Source organism: Molothrus aeneus, chromosome 29, assembly GCF_037042795.1.
Source record: "Molothrus aeneus isolate 106 chromosome 29, BPBGC_Maene_1.0, whole genome shotgun sequence".
NCBI lineage: Eukaryota > Metazoa > Chordata > Aves > Passeriformes > Icteridae > Molothrus > Molothrus aeneus.
This window is the reverse complement of record NC_089674.1, coordinates 2,928,502-2,951,569: the sequence shown is the minus strand read 5'-3', so window position 1 is coordinate 2,951,569 and position 23,068 is coordinate 2,928,502. Positions and strand designations below refer to the sequence as shown.

Sequence of the window (23,068 nt, the reverse complement as noted above, 5' to 3'; positions counted from 1 at the left end):
TGTGTTCGGCCTTATTGTGCCTCAGAGTGTAAAATATTAATTCTGTCGGGTACAGCAGCACAAAAGGAAGTGTTTAGGTAGCTGGTAATCCTTCAGGCAGGTGTGGTGAGGTGCTGGGGAGTGGCACTGCTGCCTCCTCCATCGCTGAAAAATGGGACTCAGATTTCTCAGCTGTCAGGGCTTGTTCCTGTTTCATTCAGTGGGCTTGAAAATCAGGTTTTTAAATGTTCCCTCGAGTGGACAGGGAGCTGCCATTCCCTGCACTGGAGTGAAGGTCCAGGAGTGGATGTCACCTCCTTGAGGCCTGGGTGTGATGGGGAAAGGGGACACCTGAAATGTGCAGGGGTGATGGGGAAAGGGGAAATTGGAAATCTGAAATCTGCAGCTGTGAATATGGAAAGGGAACACCTGAAATGTGCAGGGGTGATGGGGAAAGGGGAAATCTCAAATCTGCAGGGGTGACGGGGAAAGGGGAAATTGGAAATCTGAAATGTGCAGGTGTGATGGGGAAAGGGGAAATCTCAGATCTGCAGGGGTGAATATGGAAAGGGAACACCTGAAATGTGCAGGGGTGATGGGGAAAGGGGAAATTGGAAACCTGAAATGTGCAGGTGTGATAAGGAAAGGGGAAATCTAAAATGTGCAGGTGTGATGGGGAAAGGGGAAATCTGAAACCTCAGGTGTGATGGGGAAAGGGGACACCTGAAACATCAGGCTTGATGGGGAAAGGGGAAATCTGAAATCTGCAGGGGTGAGACTGAGGGTGCTGTGAAATGGGGCTAAAGCTGCCCCAGGGGGGTTCATAAATTCTGTCACCTGTCCCTCAGGAATGCCCCTGCCCTGGTTTTACACTGCCAAATAACCCTGATAATAGAGAGAAATGATTACAAACCTCAGGATTTCAAATGAATAAACCCAAACCCAGCCTTTAGCTTGCTGGACTCTGCCTATCTTCATTGAATGATGCTGAGGGCCTTTGGACCTGCAGGGAGGAGCTGGGGGAGCCAATTCCCACCTGGAAACCTTGGGAATGGAGAGGGGAGGAGCAGGAGGGGCAGCCAATTCCCACCTGGAAACCTTGGGATGGAGAGGGGACCAGGAGCTGGGGGAGCCAATTCCCACCTGGAAAACTTGGTATGGAGAGGGGAGCAGCAGCTGGGGGAGCGGGGGGAGCCCATTCCCACCTGGAAAATTTGGGATGGAGAGAGGAGCAGGAACTGGGGGAGCCAATTCCCACCTGGAAAATTTGGGATGGAGAGGGGAGCAGGAGCTGGGGGAGCCAATTTCCACCTGGAAAATTTGGGATGGAGAGGGAGCAGCAGGAGCCAATTCCCACCTGGAAACCTTGGGATAGAGACGGAGCAGCAGCAGAGGGAGCTGGGGGAGCCCATTCCCACCTGGAAAATTTGGGATGGAGAAGGAGCAGCAGCAGAGGGAGCTGGGGGAGCCCATTCCCACCTGGAAAACCCGGGATGCAGCAGCAGCCAAGCCCATAGTGAGGCACGAGGTGCAAACCTGAGCGTTAAAATTCACCCTGAATCCCTTTCTTGTGAATGAGCGCTCAGACCAAAGCTGAAATTCGAGCATTAGCAGGAACTCACAGCTCTCCCCACGCCTCCTGTCTGCTCTGCTTGTGGTGGAGCTCTCGGGAGTTTCGGGTTCTTTTTGTTTGCCTTGTTTTTGTTTTGGGTTTGGGTTTCTTTCGCAATAAAAGGGCAGCTGTTGTGCTAAACGATTGCTGATAGTTTACTGTTACTGCACTATTACTGTTGAGTGCTCTGCAGAGGTTTGTGAAATACTCTAAAATATCTTTATCACATAATATATGCATATATTTAAGATTTAAATGTGTTGAATCCACCGCTGCTTTTTCAAATGTTTAACACAGATTCTGACATTTTAATGGAGTGCTGTAGATGTTCCCAGGAATATCTGCCTGAGTTCCACGGGTTTATTTACAGCCAGGGCTTTTAATGGAAATGTAAAATCATTTCTCTTCTGGGCAGCACGCATTCCACTGCCAGCACATCAGCACAACACGAAACCCACATAAAATTCAAAAGCTGTGAGGACTCCACAAGCAGTGAGGGCCTGTTTTACAGAGGTTTGTGTATTTATGGGGCTGGCACACTGTGAAAAACGCCAATCGCTTGTTTTTGAAATTTTAAAAGTTTAATAGTAATAAAATGGTTATAAAAATGATATATTTAGAGTATATAAAATAAAAGTAATATAACTAGAGTAATAATAATTTGGACAATTTGAATTAGGACAATATGAGGCAATAGAAACAAGGAGTAAGGGATAGTTCAGGTACCTTTTTCTGGGCAAAATAAGCCCAAAAAAGGACCCACGTTAACAGAGGATTAACCCTTAAAAGCAACAGCCTGTTGCATATTCATACACCCCATCCATGATGCATAAATTCCATTCAAACACAGGATTCTGTCTGGGCAGTGTCAGCTGCTTCCTCTGAATCCTAAGCCTGAGCGAGGCAGGAAGTTCATTTCTTCTGATAATGGAGCAATGAATTCTTTATCTCTGAAAGATTCAGGTGTCCTGTGGCTGCTATGTTGCTGCAAGTCCTTTCTTTAAAAAAGTATCTTACATGGCATAGTAAGATACTCTTCTATTTTAACTATTCTATTTTTCTATTATTATTATTATTATTATACTGTTTTTCTATTCTATTCTATTCTATTCTATTCTATTCTATTCTATTCTATTCTACTCCTGTAAGATACTAACAGGAACAGTAAGATATTAACATTTTGTTATAACCTAAAACTACGTTTAACACACTACTTAAGAGAATTAATACAGCATCACTTTCTAACGCAACACATAAAACATTCATTTGAACATTTGTGAAAAACCAATCATAAAAATACACATTTTTCACTAAAACAGGCAGGCTAATGGGGCTGCAGTAAAACAGCCCAGCAAAGCAGGCTGAGAGTTCCAGCCTTAGTGAATCCACAGAGCAGGGTGGGATTGCTCAGTGCAAACAGCTGCATTTGGCCAGGTGCTTATGGGCCTGCAGTAGCAATATTTGCTATTTGCTTTGCTTTTAAGGGATATTGGTTACAAGCACAAGAAATGTGATTCATTTCTCACCGGAGATATTTCACTCTCAGGACCCAGCCTGGCTACCTACAGTGTCTCATTTGTGATTGATCTGATATTTAGATTGAGCTTTTAAGAGCAAATTTGTAATTTTGTAGCTGCTTTTAAGAGCAAATTAATAACTTTTATAGTTTTCCATTCAGCAAAGATTGAGAGCCGTCATGGCCTGTACAGGACATTCTGGTCTGGACTGATTTTATAGCCAAGGTGCTTAATGATGTGTCAGCCTCTTTATCCCATAAAACTTGGCCTCACTTAGAACTGTTTTGTTTGAGGTGTTTGTTGTGGACAGCACAAAACCAGTTCCATTTCCAAATTCCATTTATTTTGTGCGCTGTTACACCTTCAGCCCCACTTTGCCCTTCCTCACCTGCTGCTCCAGGTGTTCCTGTTGTGGGATTTGTGTGGATTTTGTTTTCTGAGACCCCCATCAAAGGGAGGAATGATGAATCTGACTCCATGCTCTTAGAAGGCTGATTTATTATTTTATGATCTATATTATATTAAAGGATGATATAATAAACTATACTAAAAAACTGAGAAAGGATACAGACAGAAGGCTAATAAGATAATAATGAAAACTCGTGACTCTTTCCAGAGTCCCAACACAGCTGGACAGTGATTGGTCTTTAAGTAAAAACAATTCACACTAAACCAATGAAACAATCACCTGTTGATAAACAATCTCCAACCACATTCCAAAGCAGCAAAACACAAGAGAAGCAAATCAGAGAATTATTGTTTTCCTTTTTCTCTGAGGCTTCTCAGCTTCCCAGGAGAAGAATCCTTGGCAAGGAGGATTTTTCCAGAAAATGTGAGGGTATCAGGATTTCTCCTGGGGAATTTGGGGTGGTTTGAGCTCCAGGAGTGGTCAGGACTCCCCAGGGTTGAGAGCTGTCATGGCTTGTACAGAACATGCTGGTCCGGACTGATTTTATAATGATAAAATCCCCTCTTTATTCTATAAAACGTGGCCTCAGTTAGACTTGGTTTGTTTGAGGTGTTTCTTGTGGACAGCACAAAACCAGCGCTGCTCCTCCAGCCTGGAGCTGCTCCAGCCCTTCCCCTCCCACGCCTGGCTTTGCTCCAGTGCCACCCCAAGGCCCTGCTGGGCCCTTCCCTGTCCTGGGTGTGTTCAATCTGTGCCACCCCAAGGCCCTGCTGGGCCCTTCCCTGTCCTGGGTGTGTTCAATCTGTGCCACCCCAAGGCCCTGCTGGGCACTCTGGGCCCTTCTCCATCCTGGGTGTGTTCAATCTGTGCCACCCCAAGGCCCCGCTGGGCCCTTCCCTGTCCTGGGTGTGTTCAATCTGTGCCACCCCAAGGCCCTGCTGGGCCCTTCCCTGTCCTCCTGGATGTGTTCAATCTGTGCCACCCCAAGGCCCTGCTGGGCCCTTCCCTGTCCTCCTGGGTGTGTTCAATCTGTGCCACCCCAAGGCCCTGCTGGGCACTCTGGGCCCTTCTCCATCCTGGGTGTGTTCAATCTGTGCCACCCCAAGGCCCCGCTGGGCACTCTGGGCCCTTCTCCATCCTGGGTGTGTTCAATCTGTGCCACCCCAAGGCCCCGCTGGGCCCTTCCCTGTCCTGGGTGTGTTCAATCTGTGCCACCCCAAGGTCCTGCTGGGCCCTTCCCTGTCCTCCTGGGTGTGTTCAATCTGTGCCACCCCAAGGCCCTGCTGGGCACTCTGGGCCCTTCTCCATCCTGGATGTGTTCAATTTGTGCCACCCCAAGGCCCCGCTGGGCCCTTCCCTGTCCTCCTGTATGTGTTCAATCTGTGCCACCCCCATTTGTCCCCTCTGTCCCTGCCCCAGTTTCCCCAGTCAGTGGCACGCCCAGCCCTCAGCAGCATCTCCCGGTGCCCCTCCTGTTGATTTTGTGCATTTTGCAGCCCTTGGGGGCTCCTCAGTCCCTGCACAACTCCCCTTTATTGGGCACAGCCCTTGTGCTGCCTCTCAGGCAGGCAGGGGAGCTGTGCACGGGGTTTTCTTCTGGCAGAAAAAAAAAAAAAAAAAAAAAAAAAGTTTGTTTTCCTTCTGAGATTTGTGAATAAATCAATACCGCCAGGAGGTAGCGAGGTCATGAAATAGAAATGCTGGAGCAAAGCACTTCTGAATTAGATTGCTAAACTGAAAAGAAAAAAGAAGGGAGATAACTTTGTAGTTCCCCTGAATAGATAATTCCTTTTTATACAGACATGTGCTCTGGGGCCTCTCTGGGTTTGATGTGCTGCTTTGCAGCCCTGTCTGTTTTCTCTGGCCCTGTTGGCAGAAATGGTTTTAATTTTGAATGCTTGAACATGAAAGGAGAAGTTGTGAGACTTTATTGTGGCGTTTGTAATCATGGGGATGATCGTGTGAGCGAGTCCTGCAGGGATTTGGGAAGTTCGCAGCGATGGAGGCTCCACCAGTGGTGACACTGAAATGCTTTCACGGTTAGGGGAATGTTCTGCCTCTGGGCACAGAGATCAACACCTCTTTTAATTGTAAACAGCATTAAAAGAGAAAGCAGAAGTGGGAAATCTGGTGCCTGTTGCATTTAGCACTCAGTGACACGGCAGGTGTCACACGTTTGTTGGCTAACAATTGCATTTCTGTAGGATTTGAGGTTAAACACTGTTCCCAACGTGCACAAAAATGTGATTCTTTAACGAATCTAAAGGTGTTCAGTGATCTCTCAGGTCCCTCCCAACCCTGGTTGTTCTGTGACTCCTGTAAGATCTTCTCGGGACCTCTGCTGCTCACAGTGACCCCGAGATGTGTTAAATTCTCTTTTCCCAGCCTGGCAGTTGAAGAAGGAGTCAGAACTCTTCAGTTTTTCTTTTCAAGGTTGTTTATTGTATCTTATCTATAAAATTCTTTCTCCTGCCCTGCTGAGGTTGCGTTCAGCAGGACAATCAGAGACACTCTGCCTGCCCCAGGGCAGTGTTATCTTTTTATACTAAAAACTACGTGTACAATATTTACCATAACTTCCCAATACACTGTCTATCACCTGTGTTAGACAGTGAGCTTCTACTCTAAACCAATCCCAAAGTGCCAACATCCCAGCAGAAGATGGAGGCCAAGAAGAAGAAGGAGAAAGGCTGGACACGCTCAGATTCCTCCATCTTGTCCCCTGAACCCCCATACCAAAAACCCCAAAATCTACTTTTTCACCCCATGATAAATTCACTATCATTCTACTTAAACTGTCGTGGCTTGTAATCCTTCATATAAAGGTTGGTAATTGTTTTTCCAAGGGCTAAATCAAAGGCACAGGGGTCTTGGGTTCTATGCTGTCGGGATCTCTGTTGGTCAGAGTGAACCCAAGAAAGGTTCCAAAGTCTCTTTTCCCAGCCTGGCAGTTGAAGAAGGAGTCAGAACTCTTCATTTCTCCGTCTCAAGGTTGTTTATTGTATCTTATCTATAAAAACTTTTCTCCTGCCCTGCCGAGGTCCATCCAGCAGGACAGTTCCAGGCACTCTGCCTGCCCCAGGGCAGGGTTATGTCTTTATACTAAAAACTACCTGTACAATGTTTACAATTCCTTCCCAATACCCATCACCTGTGTTAGACAGGGAGCTTCTACTCTAAACCAATCCCAAAGTGCCACCATCACAGCAGAAGATGGAGGCCAAGAAGAAGAAGGAGAAAGGCTGGACACACCCAGATTCCTCCATCTTGTCCCCTGAACCCCCATTCTAAAACCCCCAAAATCTATTTTTCACCCTGTGATAAATTCACTATCATTCTACTTAAACTGTCGTGGCTTGTAATCCTTCATATAAAGGTTTGTAATTTTTTTTTTCCAAGGGCTAAATCAAAGGCACAGGGGTCTTGTGTTCTGTGCCAAGGTCTCTGAGCCCCCTGGGCAGGGTCTCGAGTCCTCCAGGGCAGCCAGAGCAATGTCCTGAGTTCCCACAAGATCTCACAGTTACCTTCTTGGATTTATCCCATCTGAAGGCTGCTAACAAAAAGGAACATTGTCAGGTAGTGCTGATCCCCCAGAACTCAGGGGAACGGTGAAATTACAGCCTCTAAAGGCTTTGGTTTCAATTACTGAAAGCTTCCTGTGATGTTTTCCTTATCTCCAAGCATTTCCTAAATAAATGTGATCCTGCCTATCAGGACAGGCAGAACCTGCAAACATCATCACCGACAGCCTTATCTAAAGAGAGCTTTTCAGTGTCAGCAGCACTTTAATTACTGCCCAAATATCACTGAGAACCAGTTTCAAAGGAGATCCCTGGGTTTCTCTGTCTCCTTCAATTCGGAGCCATTTAGCAAAACAAAGGTTGAGGCTCAGCTGCACTGCTGAGCTCTGTGGGTGACAGCAAAAGATTTGAAAGTCATAGAAAATTCGGGGAGTTAGAAAGGAAGTTAGGCTTGGAAAACCCTGGGAAATGTTGGGCCTTGTGTTTGCTGGATCAGGGGAAACTGCACCTGTGTAGTCAGAATATGAGGAATTATATGATTGTTAGATGTGAAGATTATTTAGTAATTAGATGTGTTAGGAAAATGAATCCACAAACTCCAGAGGTTCATGTCCAAAAAGGAGACAGAGGAGTCCTTTGGCTTTATTCCAATCAAGGCAGAGGCCATGGGGCATCCCCTGGGGTCTCTCAGATTTTTGGAGGATGCAGCCTCCCTTTTTATCCCAATTTCCAGCCACATTTCCCTTCTCTCTTTCCCCATTTCTGAGGTACCTGAGAGGTTCAGACTTCCCTGAACACCTGATCCCAAAGATTCCCCTCTAATGTGTAACCCTCCCTTTTCATTTTTAATTCTTACTGAATTTAGGGGGTTTCCCACATTGTTTCTTTCATCTTTCAATATCTAATTTCATTTCTCAGCAAACCTAAAGTTTATTTGTAAAAGCAAATCTCTTTTTCCATTCACCAATCAGTGGAATCCTTCCCAGTGTTTCTTTTCTCTCCCAGTGCTGGTTTTATCTCCCAGCAGCCCCACAGCTTGTTTGGAAACACAAATCCCCCATTCCTCTCAGATGTAATCATTGTTTAGACATAAGAATCATGAGAAACTGTGTTAGAGGTTTGAGGGGGATCACAAGAAATCCATGCTCAGATGAAATCAATGTATACAATAGAACAATGTAAGTTTAATAATTGATATGTAAGTTATATAACGATAGAATATAAAACATGTTCATCCCAAACCCATGTTGGAGTCAGATTTGGGTCTGTGCCCCCCTGACACCCAGAGCTCTTCAATAAAAGCACCTGCATAGAATCATTCTGTGATTCTGTGTCCTGAACACTGCCACAGGGACAGGGATTTGCACCGCACAGGATCCTTTATCTCCGCTCACCATCCCATAACTGAAGCCAGGCCCTGTGTGTGCTCTGTCCCACTGGGAATCTCCCACCCCTAATGACCTTTGGGCTCATTAGTGCTGATTTGTTCATCATTTGTGCATGGAGATAAAAAACAGCGCTCCAGTTAATGGTAGATGTGTCAAAAATAGGAATAAAGATAAACTTATCTGGGATCTGATGATGCCTTCACCAAGCAGACAAGGTACCATTAGCAGTGGCATTTTTAGCAATGGCTCCTTATCCCAGGGATCCAAAATAGCCTGGCTGAGTCAGCTCCTTGCCCACCTCTACCACTATAAATTGATGCACACGTCCAGGCTGTCACCTCTCCCTCTACACCCATCCCAAACCTGATTTTAATTGAGTTTTGACTCACCCCCTCCCATGCTGGCCTGCGTTCCCTCCTATGGGTCTTTGGTTGGGATTTCGGAGGATGAGCCCTGACTCATTTCGTGTTTCAGCATGAGAGGAATGGGGGATTTGTGTTTCCAAACAAGCTGTGGGTCTGCTGGGAGATAAAACCAGCACTGGGAGAGAAAAGAAACACTGGGAAGGATTCCACTGATTGATGAATGGAAAAAGAGATTTGCTTTTACAAATAAACTTTAGGGTTGATGATAAATGAAATTAGATATTGAAAGATGAAAGAAACAATGTGGGAAACCCCCCTAAATTCCATAAGAATTAAAAATGAAAAGGGAGGGTTACACATTAGAGGGGAATCTTTGGGATCAGGTGTTCAGGGAAGTCTGAACCTCTCAAGTACCTCAGAAAGGAAAGAGAAGGGAAAATGAGAAAGGAAAGAGAGAAGGGAAATGTGGCTGGGAAATTGGGATAAAAAGGGAGGCTGCATCCTCCAAAAATCTGAGAGACCCCAGGGGATGCCCCATGGCCTCTGCCTGTATTGGAATAAATCCAGAAAGGACTCCTCTGTCTCCTTTTTGGACACAAACCTCTGGTGTTTGTGGATTCATTTTCCTAACAAACACCTGCTAACATTTTAAGCTTTTCATGTAAGGCTCGAAGGCTTCGGACTTGAGGAGTAGCAAAAGCCTCAGTGCAAGTCTGGAGCACTGCTCAGGGTCAGCTCCCCACCTTACAGAACCAGACCTTCAAATTAAAAGCAGATTTGCCATTTTTGTGAGAAATTGAGAACAAGATTAAACAAAAAAAAACAAACAAAAAAAAACAAAAAAAACAAAAAAAAACCAAAAAAAAAAACAACAAAAAAAAACCAAACCGACAGAGACAGGCATAATTGAAACAAGAGGCAAATTTTCAGAGCTCTGAGGAGGAGCTCAGATGAGGATTTCTCCCCTTGCTGGGGGAGATGTGGGCAGCAAACGCTCCTTGTGTAGGATTGACGGGGGGGCAGGATGGTGGGGATGGATGGAGAGCAGAGATCTCTGCAGCCAGGTGGGGAACTTGGGGTTTATTGCAAAGGGCCAAGGGCAGGGCCCTGCTGGGAGCTGCCAGGCACAGCTCAGAGCAGGCCTGAGAGAAGAGAGGGGGAGAGAGGATGAGAGGGTGAGAGAGTAAAAGGGGTAAGAGAGCGAGGTTCCCGTTCCAATACCATAAATCTTCTTCTGTGTTGAATATTCTGATTCTCACTAACCAATCCAGTACAAGATACAAATCCTATAGCATTTCCATACAGCCTATAGAATCATTACATTCCCATCCTGTGTTACATTTTAAACCCTACAAACTCCTCTTTGGGCCCCTTCTGCCAAGCTGGCAGGGTCTGCTCTGACCCTTGGAGCTGTCTGCAAGCAGAGGGTGTTGTTCCATCAAAAGGGGATCACCTTCAGCCGGCCACACCATTGTTTTCCAGTTGTTCAGTAACTGAGGGATCTCAAAGCTGCTTTCATTTCAATCTCGCTTACAGTTTCCATATTCTCAAATCTTTTGCCAGGCAATCACATTTATGAGGCTTTCCTGTTCCATCTTCCCCAACATCCCTGCCTGCCCTGCAGTGGGAGAAACCCCCCAAAAATGGGCACGGGCAGCCCTGGAGGTCTCAGCTGATCCCTGTGGCCACCACCAAGTGCATCCCCTCGGAGCAGAGCCTCCTCCAGCTGATTTATGGGTTAGTCAGCGTGTCAGATCCCTGTAATGAGATTATATATTCAACCTAATGAAGGAAAAATATGCTTACCAGCCTGGTGTGACAGAGCTGCGATTAAATGATTCAAGAGCAGAGTTCCCTCAGTGGATTAATTTAAACAGAATGCAGCAGGTACAGCTGACCTGCTCAGGCTGTTCTGAGGGGTTCTGGCGCAGGATTAATGGCTTGTGATGGAGTTGATAAAATCACAATAATAAAGGCAGGGAGGAGTGTGTGCAGCCCCTGAGTTTGTGTTAAACCTCTCAGGGACTCATGCCGGTGGAGGCTTCCCCTCCTGGTTTGAGCCTCAGGGTGGAAATGAAGATGAAAGTGTGACAAGGGGGGACCTGCCCTGCCCATCCCCATCCTAATTCCAGCTGAAACAGGGAGGAATATTCCTCCAGCCTGAATTTTCAGGAGCAGGAGCTCCATGTTAGAGGAAATTGAGGAGGTTTTTGCTGCTTTTCTACCTGAGAGAGAGAGGAAAACATCCCCATGGACTGGAACAGGAGCCCTTTGTGCTGTCCTGAGTCACCTTCCCCATCTCGAACCCTGAGCTTTTCCCTGGGGTCAGGAGGCCTTTGGTTGTCCCCTGAGGAGGAGCTGGCACTGTCACTGCCTTCTCTGGGGTGTGGATGTGTCTGGGACTGGCCATGGGGAAGGCAGAGGCTGTGTTTAAAGGGCAGCCTGTGTTTAAAGGGAGGAAAATCCCAAAGCAGGGACAGGAGGCCCTTTGTCACAGAATCCCAGAATCCCAGAATCCCAGAATCACAGAATCCCAGAATCCCAGGATGATGAGGTTGGCAGAGACCTCTGAGATCATCCAGTCCAACCTGTGCCCTCACACCTCACCCAGACTATAGCACCCAGTGCCATGTCCAGGCTTTTTTAAACACATCCAGAGATGGTGATTCCACCACCTCCCTGGGAAGAGCATTCCAGTGCTCTATTATTCTTTTGGTGAAAAATTTCTTCCTAATATCCAACCTATTGGTCTCTTCCACTGGGCAGCACTGACAGAACCAGAGGACACAGGCTCAAGCTACCTCAGGGAAGGTACAGGTTGGATATTAGGAAGAAATTGTTCACCAAAAGAATAATAAAGCACTGGAATGCTCTTCCCAGGGAGGTGGTGGAATCACCATCTCTGGATGTGTTTAAAAAAAGCCTGGACATGGCACTGGGTGCTATAGTCTGGGTGAGGTGTGAGGGCACAGGTTGGACTGGATGATCTCAGAGGTCTCTGCCAACCTCATCATCCTGGGATTCTGGGATTCTGGGATTCTGGGATTCTGTGATTCTGGGATTCTGTGGTTCTGTGAACCTTCCCTGCCATAGCTGGAGGCTGTGCCCTCTGGTTCTGTCAGAGACTGACCCCCACCTGTCTCCAATCTCCCTTCAGGCAGCTGTAGAGAGCAATAAGGGCACCTCTGAGCCTCCTCTTCTCCAGGATAAAGTGTCTGCTGACCTCCCGAATTATCACCATGCCCACAAGGGCTGGGAGCTGCCTCTTGTGTCCAATCTGGCTGGAATCTCAAACAAGGTCACCAAAAAGAGCCAAAAAATCAGTCCCAGGTCTTGGGATGTTTGACTGCCCATCAGAGCGACTCGTAGTTGGGACAAGCTTTGTTTTTCAGGGAGAAGAGTTCCCTAACTCCCATAATCTGCCCAGGCTCTGGGGTGTTGAGCTGATTTTACTCTGATAATGCCATAAGCTGGTCTGTGGTAATTGCTTTCTGTAACTGGGACAAATTTATGATGATGCTAATTGGGCTGCTGCCACCCAGGGAGGGGCCCGGTTAACCCCTGGTGCCCCTGAGCTGCGGGTCCTGATGTGCTCAGCCCTCCTGGGAAACTGGGGACGGGGGGTTAATTCTGAGCAGACTGAATTTCAGGGGAAAAAAAAAAAAAAAAAAAACAAACCCAGATCTTTTTCTACAACCTTACAGCATTTTATAGCAGGTTCAAGGTCTGGTTCCAGATCATCAGAATAATTCTTAAAGGGAAAAGTATTTTAATTCTGGTACAAGCAATTCTGTGACCTCCATGGTGAGGAAAGTGAAATTCTGAGGAGTTTTGAGTTGCTCTTCAGACACTGCAGTCCAGACCCCATCATTCATCCCAGTGTGGAGATGTTTTAGGTTCTTGGCTGTTTTTATTTTCCCTGGTTGCTTTGTGAGTGTTTGTGCGGGGGCTGAAGTTTCCCAAAGGTTACATCCCCTGCCAGTGACAAACATCTTTTGTCATCACGACTCCTTTAAATGTATTTTTATCCCATAAATCCATCCCTTGGTTCTCCATCTTTGAAAGCCTCCATCTGCTGAGGCAGAGCAGGGGATGGCCTTGGATAAACCTGATTTTCTCAGGGAAGGGGGGGCTGGGATGAGGGGAGCACTGGCAGTGCAATCCTCCCTGACAAATCAGGGTTTGATCTCACGTCCCAACACTTTGGTGTTTATGTTCTGTCTGCTTAATGTTCTCCCTTTGCTGGCATCATCATTCTTTGAAATGCACGGTTTAATGTAAATGTTTTAATGTTTTCTGCTCATCAAACCCCACATTCCCAGGCTCAGCGCACGCAGGACCAGCGTGTGCTCCCTCCAAGGGCGAGGCTGACAGAAATGGGGCCCTTGAACCCCTCTCACCACCCAGAAATCCCCTGGCCTGAGGAGAGTCAACATTTACAAACACACTTGTGAAATAATGAACTCGGGGAATGCTGGCTGTGTTTGTCATTTCTCTGCCCATTTCACTGCACATAAAGTGTGTTCAGCATCGAACTCCTGTCACTTGATTTATGCTCGTGTGGCTGCTCCATAATTTAAATTGAATTCCTAATTTCTTCGCTGAAACCCCCTCGGATAATTACTGTTAAGGTTAACTGCAGAAGGGGAACTGAATAGTCAGTGGGTTAGTTGGTTGTTCTGTGTCTTTAGACCACAGGGAAAGGGAGCAAAATCCAGGGGATGTTGTCCAGGGAAAGGTTTGGCATGGGTGGAACTCACTCCCAGGGAGAGATTTGTATTGGCTGGAAAAGGTTTGGCATGGCTGGAACTCCCAGAGATTTTATCCTGGGAAGAGTTTGGCATGGCTGGAACACATTCCCAGGGATTTTGTCCAGGGAGAGGTTTGGCATGGCTGGGAAAGGTTTGGCATGGCTGGAACTCACTCCCAGGGATATTGTCCAGGGAAGGCTTTGGCATGGCTGGAACTCCTAGGGATTTTGTCCAGGGACAGGTTTGGCATGGGTGGAACTCCCTCCCAGGGATATTGTCCAGGGAAAGGTTTGGCATGGCTGGAACTCCCAGGGATTTTGTCCAGGGAAAGGTTTGGCATGGCTGGAAAAGGTTTGGCATGGCTGGAACTCACTCCCAGGGATATTGTCCAGGGACAGGTTTGGCATGGCTGGAACTCACTCCCAGGGATATTGTCCAGGGACAGGTTTGGCATGGCTGGATTTAGCGCAGCTGCTTGGTCCCTGCTCCCAGGCTGTGCCCAGGCTCCTGCAGGCACAGGGGAAGCGTTCCCTGGCTGGGAGGGAGGGCTGGATACCAGAGGACAGAGAGATGGCAGAGGGATCACAGAGCTGGATCCTCCCCCATTTTCAGTGTGAAACGTGTGGTGCTGAACCTCGCCCTCAGGTAACTCACATTGGCACAGATGTGTTAAATCACGATTTAACTCCACAGCCGCCGTGTGGGATGAGGTGCCCCAGACCTGGAGCCTTTTCCAGGTGAGCTTGCAGCCCTTGGCTGGGATGTGCAGGGCTGGATCCGTCCCAGCAAAGCCAGGAGTGCTGCTGTGGAGGGGAATCTGCTGCCTGGCACCAAACGTAATTGGCTTTGATGGTCAGCGTTTGCAGATTTGTTTAGGAACTGGAAAATGTACAAATTGCAGCCCATCTGCGCAGAGCTGAGTGCTAATGAATGCCTGCAGCTACCACAGCCATAAGCTCATTACCACAAAGTTCCAAGTCCTTCCACAAGTTGCTAAACAAGGTTATTCATCTGAATGGAGTGGAGAAAGGAGTTTGACTGCAGGGCACAGCCAGAGCTCCTCCAGATCTAGAAAAGCTGTTAAAACAGCCCCCTGCTCTTTGGTCTTTTAATAGAATCCGTTGATTTTATTTCTATTTTTAATTTTGCTCTCCTGTGACAGCAGCTTGCCATGCCTTAACCATTTTCTGTTAATGTTTCGAGAGGAAAGGCGCCTCGCGGGCGATTCCTGGGCGTGCTCAGAGACGTTGGGAGGTGAACTGGAGAAGATGGATTGGAGCACATCCTACACAGCATTTCAGGGGGTTTATGGACCGTGGCAGCAAACACTAATGGCCTCTGTTCTCAGGGTGTTTGTGTCAGCTGGGAATCAGTGATGATGACTCGGCTCTTCCTCTGTGTGCCGTGTCAGGCAATTTCATCTTCCTGTTTCTTCACAAAAAAAAAGTGAATTGATAATGCTTATTATCTGCTTGATAGAACTGGTAGTTGTCCAAGTGTTTGAACATCCAGTGCATGGTGCAGCAGGAGCAATATGTAAAAATATCATTGGGAGAGTTACCTATTCTCTCTTGGCTGAGATTTTATTCCATGTTCCTTGAGGAAAAAAATCAACTTTTCCTCTGTTTGCCATGTCAGGCAATTTCATCTTCCTGTTTCTTCACAAAAAAAAAAAAAATTGGGATTGATAATGCTTGTTATCTGCTTTATAGAACTGGTAGTTGTCCAAGTGTTTGAAGATCCAGTGCATGGTGCAGCAGGAGCAATATGTAAAAATATCATTGGGAGAGTTTCCTGTTCTCTCTTGGCTGAGATTTTATTCCATGTTCCTTGAGGAAAAAGTTACCAGCCAAAGGAAGCATTTCCCCACCCAATTAACGAGCTCATGAGGTGCCTTTGCCCTGCTCCATGTTTTCCTGTGCTCCCCCTGCCAGGTGGAGTGGCTGAAGAACGAGGAGCCCATCGACTCCAACCTGGACGAGAACATCGACACCAGGGCCGACCACAACCTCATCATCCGCCAGGCGCGCCTGTCCGACTCGGGCAACTACACCTGCATGGCTGCCAACATCGTGGCCAAGAGGAGGAGCCTGTCAGCCACCGTGGTGGTCTATGGTCAGTGACAGGGCTGGGGGGCAGAGGTGGCTGTGCCCACTTTGATTTGCGCTGTTATTGCTGCGCTGATTCAAGCCCGGCACACGCGGGATCGCCCAGCTGTGGGGTTACGTGTTAGTTAAATGGCATTTGCTCTGTCTCACCCCTCAAAAATGTTTATTCCAAGCTTGTGGTACTCCCCTGAAGTATCATGGATCTGTAATCCCATTGGCCCAAGGCTTATTCTGTGCCCACTTTGAATCTCCCCGTTAAAATGTGCCGGGGAGACCACAGACGATCTCTTGGCACTTATTTGTCTTCATCTTTTCTTTCTGACAAAAAATGGGTGAATTTGCATTTTAGTTAAATGGTACGCTCTAGCTCACCCCTCTAAAATGTTTATTCCAAGCCTGTGTTCCTCCCCTGAATATCATGGATCTCACTGGCCCAAGGCTTATTCTGCACCCACTTTGAATCTCCCTGTTAAGCTGTGAGGGGGAGACCACAAACACTTTCTTGGCTCTTATTTATTTTCATCTTTTCTTTCTAACAGAAATGGGTGGATTGTGGTGTTACATGTTAGTTAAATGGCATGCTCTGTCTCACCCCTCTAAAATGTTTTTTCCAAGCCCATGATCCTCCCCTGAAAATCATGGATCTGTAATCCCCTTGGCCCAAGGCTTATTCGGCACCCGCTTTGAATCTCCCTGTTAGGCTGTGCGAGGGACGCCAGACTCCCTCTTGGAGCTTTTCTCCTTAGGCTCTCCCTCTTCCCCCCTTCTCCCTCAGAAACCACGCTGCTCCTAGGGGACCCCCAATAATTAGCACCCTCATCTAATTAGCATCTTCAGAAGTTGTGTGGAGTCTCCTTGCCTGCCTGCTGCTGCCACTGGGGACTCCCTGGGGACCCCCCAAAGGAACTGCTACACCCAGCCAAGCCCTTCCCGCTGGGATGGGTTTGGGTTTGGTTCTGGGGGGGCTCTGGCACAGCACCACAGCCCCCCCACGCTGGTGTTTTAATTAGAACCCTCAAAAATCGTGTGGACTCTTTTCCTGCCTGCTGCTACCAGCCAACATCCTCAGGGACTCCCCAAACGAGCTGCTGCACCCCACCAAGCCCTTCCCGTGGGGATGGGTTTGGGTTTGGTCCTGGGGGGCTCTGGCACAGCCCCCCAGCCCCTCAGCCCCCCTGCCACGCTGGTGTTTTGCAGTGAACGGGGGCTGGTCCTCGTGGACGGAGTGGTCCAGCTGCAACGCGCGCTGCGGCCGGGGCTGGCAGAAACGCTCGCGCACCTGCACCAACCCCGCGCCCCTCAACGGGGGAGCCTTCTGCGAGGGCATGTCCGTGCAGAAAATCACCTGCACCTCCCTCTGCCCCGGTGAGTCCCAGCCAGGGAGGGCTCTGGGGGCCTCAGCTTTCGGTGGGAAGCAGCAGCAGGGAGTTGGGAAGGGAGCGGGAAATGCGGCCCAGCCTGGTGTGGATTTGGGTTTGGGTGTGGGTGTGGGTGCAGTGCCAGGCACCTGTGGGCAGGCTGGATCTTACCCCGTGTTAGGAAAATGAATCCACAAACACCAGAGGTTCATGTCCAAAAAGGAGACACAGGAGTCCTTTGACTTTATTCCAATCAAGGCAGAGGCCATGGGCCATTCCACTGGGATCTCTCAGATTTTTGGAGGATGCAGCCTCCCTTTTTATCCCAATTTCCAGCCACATTTCCCTTCTCTCTTTCCCCATTGGCTGAGATACTTGAGAGGTTCAGACTTCCCAAAACACTTGATCCTGAAGATTCCCCTCTAATACATAACCCTCCCTTTTAATTTTTAATTCTTACAGAATTTAGGGGGTTTTCCCCATTTCTGAGGTATTTGAGAGGTTCAGACTTCCCAGAACACCTGATCCCAAAGATTCCCCTCTAATGTATAACCCTCCCTTTTCTTTTTTAATTCTTACTGAATTTAGGGGTTTTTCTTCCCCATTAATGTCTAATTTCATTAATCAGCAAACCTAAAGTTGATTTGTAAAGGCAAATCTCTTTTTCCATTCATCAATCAGTGGAACCCTTCCCATTGTTTCTTTTCTCTCCCAGTGCTGGTTTTATCTCCCAGCAGGCCCACAGCTTGTTTGGAAACACAAATCTGCTGTTCCTGCTCCTGGCACCCCCAAAACCCTGCCAGAACAGCTCGGGGAGAAATCAGGGATATGGGTGGGGGTCTGGGGTTAGTGCAGAGATGGGGAGCTGATGTTAAGAACACCAGAAAGAGAAACACACAGCTGAGAGCTTCGTGAAACGCACTATTTACCTGGCGAAAGTTTGCTTGGGAGCGCGTTACACGTGGAATTATGGAGGGGGAGAGATGAAAGAAGCGCTGCTGCAGGAGCTGCTGACTGCGCTTTTTCCCCGGGCAGTGGACGGCAGCTGGGAGGTGTGGAGCGAGTGGTCGGTGTGCAGCCCCGAGTGCGAGCACCTGCGCGTGCGGGAGTGCGCCGCGCCCGCGCCCCGCAACGGCGGCAAGCACTGCGAGGGCCTGAGCCAGGAGTCCGAGAACTGCACCGAGGGGCTCTGCATCCAAGGTGAGCTGCCACGGGGCTGGGCAGGGCCTGAGGGGGGGGCTGAAGGCCGGGGAACCTCTTTGGGTGGGGCTCCTGTGTCTGAGACACTCGCATGGAAAGGGACGTGTAGTGGAATATTTAGCAATATTGTGGATATTGTGGGAATCCATAAAATCAGAGGGTTTTGGGAAAGCTGCAAAAGGCCTCAGAGGCAGCAGAACTGTGATTAGAGCTGAGCAGCAGCCATGAGATTGGGCAGCAGAAAAATTATTTAAACTGTAGAAAAGCGAGGACAAATAGAACAATGGTTTGTGTATTAACACTTGTCTAGAATAACTCCCTAATCTACAGAACAGTTTATCTAGAGAGATATTAGGGAGTTCTAAGCTGAATAATGGAGCTCTGTGCATTGTGTTTGAAGGCTCACAAGCAGGGATTGTATTTGAAATAAGCAGGCATTGTTTAACCAAAGGTACCTGTGCTTACAGTGGTTGGATAGAACTACTGTCAATGTGCTTTTGCTTTGTGGGATTGGTCAAAAAACTTATAAAGTGAGTTGTAACATTAAATTCTGGGTCTGCTGCCTGGGATGTGAGCTGGTGGCATCTTCCCATTGTCATAACCATGGAATGAGGTTGATGCTGGAAAATCAAACAGCTCAAGGCACGTTCCCAGCAATCCTGTCCTGTTTGTGATTTGTACACAGCCCCTGGCTGGCAGCAGATGGGACCTGCCTGAGCTTGTCTGGCCCTTGCTGCTGAACCAAACAGTGGCAATTCTGGTGTTTCACCCCACAGACACTTTGGGCTGCCTGGGTGTGTGGTGTTTCACCCCACAGACACTTTTGCCTGCCTGGGTGTGTGGTGTTTCACCCCACAGACACTTTGGGCTGCCTGGGTGTGTGGTGTTTCACCCCACAGACACTTTGGGCTGCCTGGGTGTGTGGTGTTTCACCCCACAGACACTTTGGGCTGCCTGGGTGTGTGGTGTTTCACCCCACAGACACTCTTTCCTGCCTGGGTGCTGCAGCTGGGCCCTGCAGACAAGTCCAGGCCTGCAGGAGCTCTGGTGCTGCTGGGATGGAGCTTCCCCCCATAACAGGGGCTGCTCCTCAGGTTTCCCTCTGTGGAGAAGCTTTCAGGCCATGGTGAAGGAAAGGAGTCAGTTCTGATGGAGGGTTTGGATCCAGAGCTTTATTCTGGCCCTCAGGCCTCTGAATGCAGCACCAGCTCCCACAGAACTCCCTGAGCCCGTGGCTGCTGCTCCTTTGAACCCCGGGGAGAGGGGCAGGGAAGGGGCAGGGAGCCACCAAGCAGGGACAGGAGGGGAGGAACAAAGGGACAAAGGACACCTGGATGGCCCAGGGCCCCCCAGGGGTAGAGGGCATCCTTTGGATCTGCCCAATCACTCGAGGCCCTTCTGGAATGCCAGGACTGACAGACAGTGCTGGGAGGGGAAGGAGAGGTGACTGACACAGCTGGCAGGGAATTACCAGGGGAGGCACCCGAGGTTCTGAAGCAAACCCTGAAATCACAGCACAACAGACGTGGTTTTCTGGTTTTCCGTGCAGAGTTTGAAATCTTCCAGGTCTCTGGATTTGTGTTGCTCGTTCTCTGCCTGTGAATGATCAGGTGATGCTAAAATCCCAAATCCAGGGGGTTTGCAGGGTGCAACTCCCACCCCCATAACCAAACGTGCTCCTCAGCCTTTCCCTGCAAGCAAACGGGCAAAGCCCCTGGGATTGCTGCGGGTGCAGGCGCCGGCCAAGGTCAGAGTTTGTTCCTTTTGCTGCATTCAGCAGGAGCTAAACCCAGGCAGAGCTGCAGCTCCCTGGGAAAGGCTTTGCCCTTCACCAGTGTGAAAAACGCCAATCGCTTGTTTTATTGAAATTTTAAAAGTTTAATAGTAATAAAATGGTTATAAAAATAGTAATACAGTTAGAGTAATAATAATTTGGACAATTTGAATTAGGACAATATGAGACAACAAATACAAAGAGTTAAGGACGTCTGGGTACCTTTTTCTGGGCAAAATAAGCCTGGAAAAGGACCCACATTAACAGAGGATTAACCCTTAAAAGCAACAGCCTGTTGCATATTCATACACCCCATCCATGATGCATAAATTCCATTCAAACACAGGATTCTGTCTGGGCAGTGTCAGCTGCTTCCTCTGAATCCTAACAGCACCTTCGAGGCAGGAAGAAGTTCAGGAAGAAGTTCGTTTCTTCTGATGAGAGGGCAATAAATTCTTTTTCTCTGAAAGATTCAGGTGTCCTGTGGCTGCTATCTCAGTGCGAGTCCTTTCTTTAAAAAAAGTATCTTACATAGCATCGTTTCTATTTTAACAATTTTTATAACCTAAAACTATATTTAACACACTGCTTAAGAGAATTAACACAGCATTACTTTCTAACACAACACATATAATATTCATTTGAATATTTACGAAAAGCCAATCATAAACCACATGTATTTTTCACAGCCAGTGCACGGGAAGCATCTGGCACTGGGAAGCTGCTGCTGTCCCTCCCCAGCATGGGGAGCTGGGCAGGAATTTGTGAGTTTATCCCTGCCCTGAGCCCTCTCCTGTCCCTGTGCTGTCACCTTGTCAGGTGGAACAGCAGCCCCGGGAGCCATCAGGAGCGCCAGGGCTGGGAGCTGTAAACAAGGATGTGTCTGTTTTGTGTAATGCTGTGTTTAACCAGCCCTCTGTCCTTGTTTCTATGGTTCTGCATTGCCTTTTCTCTTATAAACAAAATGAACTCGCTCTTTTTTTTTGCCCTGGGTTTTAATACTTTCCCAGTGGCAGAGAGCATCCTGTGTATTTATTCAGGCTTCAGAGATAGCTTCAATCAGATTTTGCTGGGGTTTGGAAGGAGGGAACACTCAGCACTCTGGCTGTGGATCCCAGCACTTAAAATTCCCAGGGCTACAGAACAGCTCCAAGGTGTCCAAGGACAGAAATGTAATTTAATTTTTTTTTTTTTCCTTCCCTGTGTTTTAAGAAAGAATAACCAGAGAGGGTTTGGGAGCAGTGCCATTCACTCAGCTCTCAGGGACTGTGCTGATCCTGGGATGTTTCCTGGGGTGTCTCTCTGTGACCGTGCTCACAGGGGTTTTGGATGAGGGAGGAGACGAGGATCTGACTCCATATTTCAGAAGGCTGATTTATTATTTTATGATTCATATGATATGAAAACTATACTAAAGGAATAGAAGAAAGGATTTCATCAGAAGGCTGGCTAAGAATAGAAAAAGAATGGAATGATAACAAAGGTTTGTGGCTCGGACAGAGAGTCTGATCCAGCTCACTGTGATTGGTCATTAATTAGAAACAACCACATGAGCCCAATCCCAGATGCACCTGTTGCATTCCACAGCAGCAGATAACCATTGTTTGCATTTTGTTCCTGAGGCCTCTCAGCTTCTCAGGAGGAGAAATCCTAAGGAAAGGATTTTCCATAAAAGATGTGACAATGCAGAGATGCTCTGGCCCCAGACACTCCCAGCACCTCACTGGTGTCCAGCGCGTTTGTTCTCCCAGTGTTTATTCCCTGCCAGGATTCCCAGTTGGATGCTTTGCCAGCCTGGATTTCTCTCTTTCCTGCAGAGGTGAAAGCTTTCTCTTTGCTTAATAAAAGAGAGGAGTTTTGGTTTTTTGAGAGCTTTTTGTTTCACTTTTATCTGTTTGCTTTAAAGCTATTTCTCCCGACTTCAAAACCTATTGATTTCTTCTCCCAGTGCCCAAAACCAAAACAAACAAGTAGGGCCACAGGGACTGACCTGCAAACATGTTTTTACTAATGCACCCCCAATAATCACAGCACAATCACAAATCATTTTGTTTTCCATTTTCCCAGCAGCGCTGCTGCTGTTGCCAGGAGGCTCCTGGATGCAGGAATCTCCATTTCCATGGGAAATGCTTTTCCCTTTGCAGTTTGGTGCAGGCAGCCCCTGCCAGCAGCAGGGAAGGGTTTGCTCCACTGCAAACCCTCCAGTCTCACCCTCCTCTCTGGGTCTTTTTGTGCCTCATTCTCCTGCAAAAGCAAAGCCAACCTCGGGCAGGGAAATAAAAACCTCATCCAAAAAAAAATGGCAAAGCCAAAATCCAGCGATCTTCTGGGTTAAGTATTTCTAAACCGAGCATCCTCACAAATATTAAAATGAAGAGAAGGAGCCTCATAATCCGCCCGAGTCTCCCAATTTTAGGGATTACTTTGGCAGGTTTTAGGTTATAAATGGTGGCTCAAGTGTTTGGCATGAGCGAGGCAGAGCAGGCTCAGTTTTGAGAGCTGCAGTCCCATAGAAAAATGGGGAAAATAGAAAAACCCCCTTTTATCCCATATTTCCATCTGCTGGGGGCACATGGATGTGTGTGTTCATGCACACACAGAGAAATGCCATTTTTGGGGGTGTTTGGTACAAAAATGTGAATAAACCAGGCATTTTTATAGCTTGTAACCAATTTAAGTGCCCATCACCAGCCTTTCCATGCATCAAACACACAAAGGAATCATTAATTCCGACCTGAGTTTCTTTGCCAATGATCCACTGCAAGGTATTGAACTTCCTTCTTGCTGAGGTGTAAATAAACAACAGCATCCAATAGAGCCAACAAATAACCTGAATTAACCAAGTGAGAAATTGCTGCAAAGGAACTTCCTGATAGGGATTTAAAGGGGGGGGGGGGGGGGAAAGAAAGAAAAAAAGAGAAGATGAAGAGAAAAACATGGACAGCATAAAATATTCATATTGTCAGCAAACGAGGAGAAAACGTTTCATTTATATAGAAGCAATATAGGAGATAGATATGCTCCATGTAAATTTATTAAGTGCAGCTTCCTCTCTTTCTCTCCCTCTCAGATAAAAAAACTCATGA

The 23,068-nt window shown here is 47.6% G+C and overlaps 1 protein-coding gene across 2 annotated transcripts in view; it reads left to right on the top strand.

The window, feature by feature from the left end:
* The window catches only part of UNC5D (unc-5 netrin receptor D), a 121,515-nt gene that overhangs the window by 63,655 nt on the left and 34,792 nt on the right, over positions 1-23,068 (top strand). For both annotated transcript variants that reach the window (XM_066567468.1, XM_066567469.1), the window contains exons 5-7: positions 15,477-15,657; positions 16,848-17,015; positions 18,044-18,208. In XM_066567468.1, the coding sequence (XP_066423565.1) occupies positions 15,477-15,657; positions 16,848-17,015; positions 18,044-18,208 (514 nt within the window). The remainder of the gene's footprint in view (positions 1-15,476; positions 15,658-16,847; positions 17,016-18,043; positions 18,209-23,068) is intronic.